Genomic DNA, 13,445 nt, shown 5'->3' with positions numbered 1-13,445 from the left:
TGCTATCTGTTATTGTACTTAGTTTAAATTCATCTTAAAATAATTGATTAGTGGTGATCTACTAGGCAGGCTAAAGCTAATTAATATCTTTAAGAGTTTTTAAAGAATCTTGCCTATTTTGTAATATTTTGGGGGTCTAATCATAGACTGTGAAACCATATATCTAAAGTAAGCAAAGGGTGATTTCTTTTGTGCCTTATCAGGAGTATTATAAATCTTTGAGACTGAAGAGCTTGTTAAAGCTCACACATTAATAAAGAGAGTTTGCTAAATTTATCTTCCATATAACAAATTATTTTTGTTTGGGAATATTTCTGCCTAACAAGTTTGATAGTATTATGAACAAAATTTTTCCACATGGTGGAAAATATTCCTTCTTAAAGGAACATAATAGGAAAACTCCAAATACTAATTTAATAGAGATGACTATACCCAAATTAAAACTCAAAACACAATTATAGTCCTAAGAGTCTTTCACCTTAAGCAGTAAGTTTCACTAATCATGGCTTAAAGCCAGATACAGTTAATTTTACTCCCATGGACTTATAATAAGTAACAAAGATTTAGTAGGACCACGTATATAAGAGATTTCACTTAACATCTTTCTTTTTCAAATTTAAACTTGTTCTGGTAAAAAAAAAACACCAATTATTAGAAATCATTTCATAAAGTTGCAGCTTCTCAGCAAGCTGAATTAATTGTTTAGGAACTGCGTAATCCTAACAAGTTTTTTTTTTTCAGGGCAGATGACCTTGCCCACAACAGATAGTTTCCAGAGCCCTGGCAAATTTACAAAGTAGAGGGAATTGCCTTGTGCCCCTCCTTTCCACTCATAAGTAATTAAAAATTCTAGGTGTTAACATTAAAACAGTAACTTCAAATAATTTCATTAAGAATCTGGTAATTTTCATAAGTGATAGTCAAATTGTTTTAACTATGAGCTGTTCTTTAATTAAATTAGATGGAAATACCTGATTTTCTAATTGACTGTTATAAAACATGACAAAGCAAGATTAACCGGACTTGACAAAATAATTTAGCTGGCTTTTACACAGCTTTCCACTGTTTTTCAGTCTTTTTTAATTCACATTTTAATAACATCTAAATTATTAAAAATTGTTTGACATGACACAAAACAATACAAAAGTTTACCAATTTGTAACAATAGTAGATTTTTAAAACTTGAAACAAACAAATTACTAACTTGAATGAGCTAAATTATCTTTTGATTACATTCTAAATACATAAAAAACTTTTCTTTATGACCTGAGGGGGTGCACCCTCCTTTTCACTATTCTCATTCTGTCTCTCACACCCCAACTTGACCAAGGTTGGAATGCGAGAGAAAGGAAGAGAATATTTTCCAACAACTTATCTTTGATAATCTTTCAATTTTACCCAAAGCTTTGGCCAGAGCTTTAGAATGCAAAAAAGAAAGAGAATTTTTTCCTAACAATTTCAAAAAGTTTCAAAACCCTTTTACTTTCAAAACCTCTAATCACACTGTGCAAATAAATTATGCCTTCCTTAAGCTTGCTCCACATACTCCTCTTTCCTACATGCTCACACTTCCTTGCCTTTTACCAATCATATAACCTAAATAATAAAATATTTTTTCTTCTTTTTCCCCCATCCACCCGCCCCCGGAGGTGGCTGGTATTAGGGAGGGGGAAAGGGGAGAAAGGTAGCTAGCTGCAAACAGTTTCAAATTACACACATACACACAGATACTCACATAGAACAGATAACATAATGACAGAGACTCTTGGTTCAGAGACTTCATAAATCCCCTACACAAATCAGACAACTCGTTTGGAGAATGAGCTTTCTCCAGTTCTTTTTTTTTTAATTTTAATTTTTTATTTTTAGGCAGTTGAGGTTAAGTGACTTGCCCAGGGTCACACAGCTAGTAAGTGTCAAGTGTTTGGTCTGATGCCAGTTTGAACTCAGGTCCTTCTGACTGCAGGGATGGTGCTTTATCCACTGCACCACCTAGCTGCCCGTCAGTTGTGTTGTTAAGAGAAAGTGAACACACAACTTTCACCTCATCCTCTTCTGCAATTCTAAGCCTCTCATCGATAGTCTATTTGTCTCTTCTTCTTCCTCTGTTCCCGCCCCTGCATTTACCCTGGGCACTTTTGTTGCTCATGGCACGTTCTCTGGAGGAGTGAGACATATTTTTTGCATGTTCCAAAATTCCTGTAGTTGACTATTTGTAATAAATAAACCCCTTTCTGTCACTATTTCCTTGAAAAGTTTTAGATAGCATTCTTTGTCTATGATTCCGCTTTGTGTTTGACCCATACTTTAGATCCCAGGCACGCCTCCCAAAGCCGAAAATAAGTGCATGTGGCCTTTCCAAAGAAACACTATTTTTTATGCTTGAGCCCCTTTTCCTTTCTATTCTTATGCTCTATTACCGAGCCTGTTTCTAATCTTTTCTTCTAATCTTTTTCTTCCATTTTTTTTAATCTCCTATTTAAGCCTCGAGGTTTCCCCTTTTTGCCCTAAAATGCTAAGGGATAATTTGTAATGACCATCGCTCCCTTTACCTTGAATTCACAGCGTCCAGCAGCCAAGGACCTTGTTCCACAGCGCAGTAGCCACCACGCGTTTTCTTTTCTTCAGAGTACAAGGGAGCCACCTTCCTCGGACTTCCAATTTGTTCGCTATTCAGGGAGCCAAATGTTGCCAGCAATCATATAGTGCACCAAACGGGAAGGCATGAAATAATTTAGAGACATGGGCCAGGTGAAGCAGTAAGGACTGACTCAGTTTATTCATCTGAGGGTACAGGTTATATAGAGAAAATCTAGCCTACCTACAAAGAGTCATCCCCATGAGACACTTCCCGAACATCTGCTGATAAGTGACAATACCTATTTTCTTGTAATCAGAGTTCCTAGATTGGGATGCAAAACTCCAAGACTTTTCCCTGGTGCCTAGGTGTCACCTGCATAGAGGGTGATAAGTAAATCTAAGGTTCAGAGAATGAGACGGAATGTCTCCAGAACGTCCCTTGCAGGGGGAGATTTAGAGAACCCTGCCTTGAGCCCTGTGGGTTAAGCCTGGGCAAAGGTCTGCTTTGTCCTGGATCTTAAACCCAGTAGGACACTTAAACCCAGCCCTCTACAGGATAGCTAGGTGGCACAATGGATGGAGTTCTGGCCTTGGAGTCAGGAGGACCTGAGTTCAAATCCAGCCTCAGACACTAACACTTACTAGCTTTGTGTCTCTGTCATTTAACCCTGATTGCCTCAAAAAAAAAAAAAGGTGAGGTAGAGAGAGGAAAATATATAAGAAAAGAAGGAAGAAAATGCACAATTAACAGTCTTATCTGTGGATACAGATCAAGTGAACTGTCACTATAGTGGAAGAGAATAGCAAAGTAAGTTAGAAAACAAAGTGCAACAAAATATTCTTTTGCTTACAAGAAACATATGAAAGCACATGAAAGATAAATATTATCACAGAGTTCAAACAAGGACCTTGGTTAAAATAAATCTTGACCTCAGGCAGGGCAGAAGCATTATGTTTGATAAACCCAGGATCATACATAGACTTGTAAAAATTAGGTTTAGATCAACACCCTACACCAATATAATTTGGATATAGGATTGGAGAGAAAGGAAAGAAATTACCTTCCCAATTTTTAAGAGAAAAATTTGTAGCTAAAGAAAAGATAAAAAGGATCTTACAGGATAAAATGGATACTTATGATTGAATAAAATTTAATTTTTCTTTTTACAAATAAATATAAAGTATCAAAAATTGTCTGTTTCTTGTTACGAGGGGAAAATCATTGCAAAAAAGTTCTCTACTCAGGAAGTACCTAGATTTTACAGTGTAGGACTTGAAGCTCAAACACTTGAGTTCAAATCTACTCTTAAGCACACAATCCTTCTCAGCCTTAATTTCCTTATTTCTAAAATGACAATAATACTAGACTCGGTTGTTGTGAGAAAATGAGGTAACATTTACACTTTGCACATTTTTGAAGCTTTCATTATCACTACATTAATTTTAATAATTGTAATTAATTGCACTTTTGGTAGAAATGTGAATTGGTCCAAGTCATTCTGGAAAGCAATTTAGATCCGTGCCCAAGTAAAGAAATCCAGTCAAAAAGTATTTATTAATCTGAGTATTGTATTTCAAATAAAAACAGAAAGAAATGTAGTCCTTACCCTCAAGGACCTTACATTCTTATGAAGGGAAGAGGACTCATAAAAGGAACCTGAGAGATGGAAGTTGAAGGGCACAATGGCAAAGTATGGATAGTGAAATGTGTCTGCTTACTTAAAATGGAGGTTCCAGGAAAAATTCACCAAAGGGACAAGGATGGATCTGAAATGGGGAAGCAAAGTCTTGGAAGTGCATATCATTTGACTCAGTTGTTTGACATATTCCCCTGAAACAATGAAAGAGGGAAATGATCTATACGTATAGAAAATTTTTAGAATAACTCTTTCCTTTTGCCAACTTGTGAAAATTTTTATAGTACCTCTTTTTGTGGTTGCCAAAAATTGGAAACTAGTGGGTGTCCTTTTATTGGAAACTGGCTGAACAAGTTGTGGTGCATGAATGTAATAAAATATTATTGTACCATAAAACATGAATAATTTCAAAGGAAAATAGGAAGACTCCAGACTCATGCAGAGTAAAGTGAAAAGAGAAGAATATTGATTACATTGTGGGGTAAAACGGCTTTCAAATTTTTTAAAGCTCCTATTAATGTAGTAATAAACATGCGTCTAAAAGAAGGAAAATGCACTTATTTCCTGCCAGAGAGTAAATAAACATAAAATGTGGAGAGATATGGCTAATGTGGGAGTTTATTTTGCTGGACTACACAACTATGTTTTGAGGGCCTCATAGTTATTATTTGTAACTCAATGAAAGAGGTAAGTTTAATAAAAATGCTTTTTAAGTAAAAAATGTTTAAGAAATTATAAACAAGAAAAGATCATAGGTTTGTCCATTATCAATATCATTTAGCAGAGTACTAGAAAGGCTGTTAATGTAAAGGAAAGTGAAGGTAATGCTTTAGCTGAATACTATCGATTTTGCTGTTTTGTTGTTTTTGTTGTTTTACTTAAACCTCTATGTGTGAAATAATCCTTTCTCATTTGTGTCCATATGAATTACAGAAGTTGATGAGAGTCAACTAGGTTCCCTGTGTGTGGGACAGAGACCACACACTCAAAAGAAAAACAAAGACTTAGATACCTTGAAAGCAGAAAGGAGTTTATCGCTTTCTCATGAGAAAGGGTACCTCCCCTAGTTGCCATTGCCAGCCAGGAGAGTAGGAGTTGGGAGCCGCACCCTTGGCTTTTTATCCCCTAACGCGATGCCCCCTCCACTCTCTTACCCCTTTCTCCTTTGACTGGGTACTCAGGGTGTGCATTCTAAATGTGGCAGCTAATACCCAATAGAAGCAAATATGCCCATGTTTGGGCTAGATGTGTATGTGTACTAGGAAGTAGGAGCAACCAGGCAACCGAGCTCCCCCACCCATGCTGACGTGATGATGGAGAAATAGAAGCTTATCAGGGAAAATGGAAACTTAACTCAAGGCTTTCTGGAGGAAGGAAACCTAGGCTTGTGGGAACTGCACTGCAGGCCATCTCTCACACTCAGGCAGAGTGCAGGAGAGAGATAGGAGCGGGGCAGGGAGGTAAGAGAGTAGCAGGGAGATACTAATGAGGGAACTTCACTGTGAGCCATCCCTCACACCTGCCACATGTTGGAGAAAATGCAGTGTCTGATCTTAATTTCTAGGTTAGAAAAATGACTGCACAATAAGTGATAGAGTAATAGAAATAGAGATATTGATTTGTGATAGAGTATGTGTGTGTATTCTCCATTGGATTTAGGATTACTTTACATTTTATTATGATACTCAGTTTCATCTTTATTCCCCACCAGATCAGCAACAAATGTAAAGGTAGACAATAATCAACGTAGTTACAAACGGAAAAAGAAAAGGAAACATATCAAAATACAGGAGAATTTATCAAGCGAACATGATAAGGTACACATTAACCTTTATTCTCTTCAATAATGGATTATTCTTTCTCTGGCATTTTGTGTGTGTAACCAGTTTTAAAATACACATGTGTATATGGTTTTTTGCAGTTCAAACTAAAGATTAATTTTCAAAGATGACATATTTATCCAAGATACACGCATGCATTCATTCTACATTTTATGACATAATGTAATACAGCTAGATGTATTTAGGTGCTTTTCTACTAGAACATAGATTATCTTTGTTATCATTAGTAATATATCCTGTAACCATTTGCTATTCCTAAATGCATATTCCTGAAGCCATACTAAAGAAATGACTTTTTGCCATGCCTTTTTTTCGTTTTATGAAATTTCACAAACACTGTGCATCGTAGGATTCGTGCTAAATTTGTTTTCTACTTCATTTCATTTACAGCATGAAGTATAAGACACTTTTCAGGTATAAGCATTTAGATAGATAAACCTTTGTAATTTTTATATTTTTATACATAGAATTATTTTATTAAATGCTTATTAGTTTTTCTTGTTCAGTCACTTTTCAGTTGCGTCTGACTCTTTGTCACCCTATGTGGGGTTTTCTAGGCAGAGATCATGAAGGGTTTTGCCATTTCCTTCTTCAGCTCATTTTACAAATGAGGAAACTGAGTCAAATAGTGAAGTGACTTTCTTAGGGTCACACAGCCAATAAGTGCCTGAGGCCAGATTTGAACTCAGGAAGATGAGTCTTCCTGACTCCAGGCCCAGTGCTTTATCAACTGCATTAACTAGCTGCCCCTACATGATTATCAGATGTCCATTAATTACTACATTTGTTGTAAATTTATCTTTGATACTTTTAAAAACATAGCAGATGCTCAAAATAGTATAGTTGTCTCTTACCATGTACTTTAGTGCATTTAAAGTATTCTTCTTAAGTCTTACCCTTAATCTATATGCGTCGAATAATGATTTCATTTTTGTTAGTTTGTATTGGATTCTGGGTGTTTTTTCCCTATATTTAATGATTACTTCAAATTATTATAGAGCAGTTCTGAAGATGTTGAGTCAAAGTCATCAGGAAAAGGTAGAAAGAAAATTAGAAGTATCCTTGAAGATTATAAATTACTAAGAGAAACACAGAAAGCACTTAAAGAAGAAGAGAGAAGGAGAAAACGCCTTGCTGAAAGGGAGCAAGAAAGAAAAAAATTAAGAGAGGTAATAATTACTAAATGTTAGAGTTGATTCTTCTTGAATTCCTGTTAATCATAAATTCTGGGGGCAGCTAGGTGATGCATTCGATAGAGCACCAGCCCTTAAGTCAGGAGGACCTGAGTTCAAATCCGGCCTCAGACCAAACACTTGATACTTACTAGCTGTGTGACCCTGGGCAAGTCAGTTAACCCCAATTGCCTAACAAACAAAAACAAAACCAACAAACAAACAAAAAAAACACATAAATTCTTCAAGTCTGCATAGACTAATCTAATGACTTTGAAGTTTACCTGGAAGCATTCATAATATTGTGTAAATGGATGTTGACTGCTTCAGATTTACATAGAACTTCTGTGGCCATTAATTTTATTCAAGTGGGTAATAATTCATTGAAAACATTTTTTTTTAACCTCTCCTATAAGCCATAGTTGGATATCATGGACTATTTGCTGAACATAACCATCTAGGGATTCCAAGTACATGGTACAAAATAGATTTTGTTATCTTTGGCAATAGAAGATTCTTTATAAAGGTTGGCTATTGTTGTTAGTATTATTAGTAGTATGTTGGTCTTTAACCTTCAAAACACCTGTACAAGTTACATATTTGGATATTCTGCCAACACACTTAGATCTTAAGAAAATTTGCCTTACATTTTTACTTCCCTGTTTGTGTGTAAATCTGCTCTTTACAATGAGTTGTTTTCTTTTTTAAAATAATTTTTATTGATATTTTCCCTTCATCATCATTTCTATATATGTCCTTTTCCTCCTCTCAGGGAGTCATTTCTTGTAACAAAAACACTGACAGATAAAAGAAGTAACATTTATCTAACATTTACATAGTGCAATAATATTTGTTGACATTGGTATGTTTCTATGTATATAAACATATATACATTTATTATTTCATTTGACCCTCACAAATAACCTTGAAAATTAGACGCTAGTTTTTAGATGAGAAAACTGAGGTACACAGTTAAGGGACTTGTCCAGAGTTACACAAATAGTAAATCTCTGAGGATTAATTTCAACTCAGGTCTTAATGAGGAAGGAAGAAAAAGGCAGGTTAATAAAACTGTAACCCATACTATCAGGGAAGCTGAAGCTAGTGAATTACTTGAAATGAGAGTTCTGAGTTAAGAAACAACCAGTAAAAAGTTCTGTGCTGATAATCACTGGGGTTTGCATTGGTAAGAATGGCTGCCACATTTCCATCAAGGGGAGGAAAGGAGACCCCAGGTCTCAAAAATGAAACAATATTAAACAAACAAACAAACAAACAAATGAATAAACAAACAAACCATCTCCTATCACTCAGGTGCTTTCTGCACTTTCTTTTCCTTTACCCCGGCTCAGAAGATGAAGTGGCCTTACTCCTTACCAAGATCAATCCCTCTACGTGTTCAAGTGCTCTTGTTCCATCCTGTCTCCTCTAGTACTTAGTAGGTGCTTAATAAATGTTTGTTGAACTGAATTGAACCTACCTTACAAGGATTGTTGTGAGGACCAGATGAGAGAATGTTTGTAAAGTGTTTTGCCCATCTTAATTAGCTATTTAATACTTTGTTCCGAAATTATGACTTAATGTAAAATCCTACAACATGAGTTAAGTTATAGAACTTTTCCCAATAGTATGTAATATCCAGACTTCTAATAGTAGTTGTTAATAGCATGCAACTCTTATCAGCATTATTTGGTTAGTATATGTGAGAAATAACTCATTCAGACTCAGGAGGGATGAAGTTAAAAGCCCAATTTATTACACAGTTGCAATGACGAGCGTACCAAAACAGGAGTTCACTATTTGTCTCTAATCCTGGCCACAAAGTCCTTCCTGTTTCCTCATTGGCTGAGTACTCCAGAGTGCCCAACTTTCAGGTACGCCTATTACACAATTACTCCTTGACATGTCATTCCTCCTTCTTCATACATCCCATGTTCAGAAAAAGGTGTGCTAGCTCCTCCTGGAGGTAGAGAAGCTAATGTTTATAAGTGTATTAAACTTAACCTTGTCCTACTTACTAACTTCTGTCAGAAAAACATGAGACCTAATGTATTCTGTTTTACTTAGTTACTTCTCTAGCTGTTTGCTCCAAATTTATGGGAACAAACATTTTCGTTATATCTCTCAGTATACTTTCACCATTTCACCACTGAAGAATGATTATCAGTTTTATATATCTGTATTAATTAATTCCCTATACATTTGATCTATTAGAAACTGATCAGAAATAACAGATATAAGCATATTTTTTTTCTTAGTTGACTTCTTCCCTTATTGTATGGTGCTAATTTTCTTATGTTATGACTTTTCATATGCCTAGTCATAGCTAATCATTTTGAGCTTATGCATAATAATTTCATGATGTTTAGGTAATAATTGCTGGACTTCTGGTCAAAAAGATAACATAAAAGTTTATAGACAAACCCTTCTTCCTCCTCCGAGGAATACATCTTAATGATAATAATATCTTCCATTACATAATACTTTAAAAATTTCAAACTGTATTGTATGTACATATTATATCATTTTGGAAGTGAAGAATATCTATTTAGAAAAAACAGAGCCAAAGAGAAACAATTTGCTTTATTGTGGAGTGGAAAACAGCATTTTTATCATAGGACTATTCCTATTCTTTGGATTTTTTCCTTTGAGAATTGACTATTCAAATCTATGAATCAGTTCCTCATTCATTTTTGAAATTAGCCCTTTAACAGAAACTTACTAAAAAATTCCACCTCCTCACCTCCTTTTCCTTTTTCTCTTCTAATTTTAACTACATTAGTCTTGATTGGGCAATTGGGATCACTTTTTTATTGCACATTTTGTCATTTGTATTTATCTCTTTCCTTGACTTGATCATGAATCTGTGGCCACATATTTATCAAGAGGTAATTTTTCTAGCACCTCTAATTTTTCTTTATGATGTGACCATTTAACATGTATCCATTTGGAATCTGTCTTGGCATATGGTGTGAAGTGTTGATCCAAACTTAATTTCTGAGAGACTACTCTCTAATTTCCCTAGGAGTTTTGGTCAAAATTTTTAGCCCATTTCTTGGAGTCTTTAGATTTGCTGAATTTCCTTCTGCAAGGACTCTTATCTGTTTAACTTTTATTGAAGTACTTAATCAAGCTGCTTTCCATTGTTCAAATGTATTCTTGTTTCCCAAGTTTTGATTTCAAAGATTCTTCTTCTGGATTTTTCATCTGGAATGCTTGAATGATCTTCTGTGTTAAAAGGTTCAGTTTTTACCCCGTAGACTTATACTCATTTAAATCCTTTATATTTTGCTTTCTGAAACATTATGTTAAAATTTTTTCTTGAGGCAGCTGGGTGGCACAGTAGATAGAACACCAGCCCTGGAGTCAGGAGGACCTGAGTTCAAATCCGGCCTCGGACCAAACATTTGACACTTGCTAGCTGTGTGACCTTGGAGAAGTCACTTAACTCCATTTTCTCGTCAATATATATATATATATATATATATATATATATATATATATATATATATATATATATATATATATACACACACACACACACACACACATACATACATATATATAATATACACACATATATATGCATATATATATACATATATATATATATATATATATATATGTATATAATCTTTTCTGTAAGTAGCTGCTATCTTTGGGCCTTTAGTATTTTTCTGTATGGCTAATTGTAGCATTTTTTCTTTGACTTGAAAGCTCTGAGTTTTGGCCAACATGATCCCAAACATTTTCATTTTGTTGTTTCTTTTAGGGTGTGATTGATGAGTTCTTCCTGTTTTTCTTTTGCCTCCTGTTTCTAAAAGATACTAGTATGTCTTTTTTTTTTGAATTCTCAAATTATTTGCCCTTCAATTGTTATAAAGGTCATTTATTTTTGTTAGTAAATAACCTTAACCCTATTAAGTTTCTCTCTCTAAACCACCTTCCAAATTTTAGACTTTGTTTTTCAGTGAGTCCACTTTTTGGTTAAGTTGAGAAGCAGCTAGGTGGCACACAGAGCACTGAGTGTGGAGTCAGGAAGAACTGGGTTCAAATGCAGCCACAGGGACTTATTAGCTGAATGACCCTATTTTCCTTTAATTACTGTTTTGGCAGCATCCCACAAATTTTGGTATGTTGTCTCAGTGTTGTCATCATCTTTAATTCAATTATTGATTGCTTCTGTAATTTGTTCTTCAATTATCCATTCTTTGTGGTTGTTCACTCATTTTCCAGTTGTGCACTCTTCATAACCCCAGTTAGGATTTCTTGGCAGAGATACTGGAATGGTTTGCCATTTCCTTCTTTAGCTCCTTTTGTAGATGAGGTAACTGAGGCAAACAAGATTAAGTGACTTGGTCCAAGATCATAGAGCTGTTAAGTGTCTGAGATGGGATTTGAACTCAGGACTTCCTGACTTCAGGCCTGGAGCTCTGGGCACTACAACACCACCTAGGTACCTGACATCCATTCTTTAGAATTGAATTATTTAGTTTAGTTTTTAAATTAAATTTTTATCTTTGTTTCCAACCTTTTTGATAAATAGTATTTTTGTTTCATTATTGTCAAAAAGAAACCTTTAATTTTTCTGCATTTGAGGTATTTATGCCCTAACACATGATTAATTTTTGTGAATATGACATGCACTGCTGAGAAATAGTGATGCTCCTTTCTACTGAATCCATTCAGTATTCTCCCAAAGTCCAAACTCTGTTCAAGCCATTAACTTCTTTCTTGTTTATCATTAGTTCTGACTGTGACTTTGATGACCTCAATAGTTGTTTACAACTGAATCTGTGATTTCCTGAATTAACTTTTTTCTCTGGGAAATTTTTCCTATAGAACTGGAGTTACCCAGAATGTTTAAAACAGAAGCAATTAATTACCTTTAATAGAATAGGATACTTGAGGATAGAAGCTATGATCATATTCTCTGAGTTTCCCCTATGTTTGAAATATAATATTTGATGAGTTTAACTGAAGTGAAAAGAAAATTTTTAAATCCATACTAGCTAAAGATAAAAAGAATTTATTACATTAATTGTTCCTGCTTTTATTTTCCTGACAGTCAACTGTTATTCTCCCTTTTTCTTGCAGGTGGTAGATAGTTATGCTTCACCTACTGAGCGTCCAATAACAACCAAACTTGTTTTAGATGAAGATGAAGAAACCAAAGAACCCTTGGTTCAGATTCATAAAAACCTGGTTACCAAATTGAAACCTCATCAAATAGATGGTAAGTATATATTGATATATTTAAAATACAGTTTTAAATTACTTGTTTGCATAATTCTTTTTCAGTTGTTTTCACATTTAATTTATACTTTGCATGCTTTGGTAAAAGGGAAATGTCTGTGGGATGTGTGTGTAGTATGTCTTGTTTTGCATTTGAAGCATTTGAAAATTATTGGCGCTATTAAACACAGTCATTTAAATTTCTTTAAATAAACATATATATGAAACAAATGATAAAAATTATCTTTAGCAAGTACGAATTTAATAATCTTTTTAAACTTAAACTCACCAAAAATATGTTATATATTCAACATGTGCAAAGGCCTGGAGACTCAGAGAATAGGAACATAGTTCTTGTCCTATTCCATAGTTCTTGTTAAAAATTAGAAATTTTCATTTAAAAAAATTACATGAAGTTTAAGGTTCTTTTATTAATTTGTTTTACATAGGTGTTCAGTTTATGTGGGATTGCTGTTGTGAATCTGTAATACAAAGAAAGAAATCACCAGGCTCAGGATGCATTCTTGCCCACTGTATGGGTCTTGGAAAGACACTACAGGTAAGATACCATAAAAATCCGGGATGAGTCATATATTGTTATCTTATTATCTTGAAATTTAATATGGCACATATTAAACTTCCTAAAACATTTTGTACTTTTTGCTGATTCAGAATTATGGCTATTCCTTTCTTAATGACCAAGACTTTCACCGGGCGATTATTCTGAGTCCTTACTTGCCCATCTTCATTGATAAAGAGCCAAATAGCATCCTGGCTTCCGTAATTATTACCCTATTCAATTCTCATGACCACTGTCTCCAATCTATTTAAAAGAATGTAGATTTTAGATTTTACTCCTCTTGAATCCTATTTTCATTTTGTATATATTTAAAGATTATCATGTGGACATGTCTCTTGCTGTATCCCCTTGAGAATGTAAAGCTTTTGAAAGGTAGGAACTTTTGGTAGGCTTGAGAATA

At 34.5% G+C, this 13,445-nt stretch overlaps 1 protein-coding gene across 1 annotated transcript; it reads left to right on the top strand.

Annotated features, from left to right (window-relative positions):
• Nucleotides 1-2,532: 2,532 nt before the first annotated feature.
• On the top strand, nt 2,533-13,245 carry LOC144455099 (transcriptional regulator ATRX-like; the record flags this gene model as incomplete). The annotated part of the gene is made up of 5 exons (XM_078148068.1): nt 2,533-2,664; nt 7,057-7,227; nt 12,328-12,466; nt 12,915-13,024; nt 13,138-13,245. Coding segments are annotated over exons 1-5 (660 nt in total), but the record flags the coding sequence as incomplete, so codon positions are not given.
• Nucleotides 13,246-13,445: the final 200 nt, after the last annotated feature.

Source organism: Phascolarctos cinereus, unplaced genomic scaffold, assembly GCF_003287225.1.
Source record: "Phascolarctos cinereus isolate Bilbo 61053 unplaced genomic scaffold, phaCin_HiC Scaffold_931;HRSCAF=1586, whole genome shotgun sequence".
In the NCBI taxonomy this organism is placed as follows: domain Eukaryota; kingdom Metazoa; phylum Chordata; class Mammalia; order Diprotodontia; family Phascolarctidae; genus Phascolarctos; species Phascolarctos cinereus.
The sequence above is the reverse complement of the archived record's forward strand: the minus strand, read 5'-3'. Positions and strand labels throughout refer to the sequence as shown.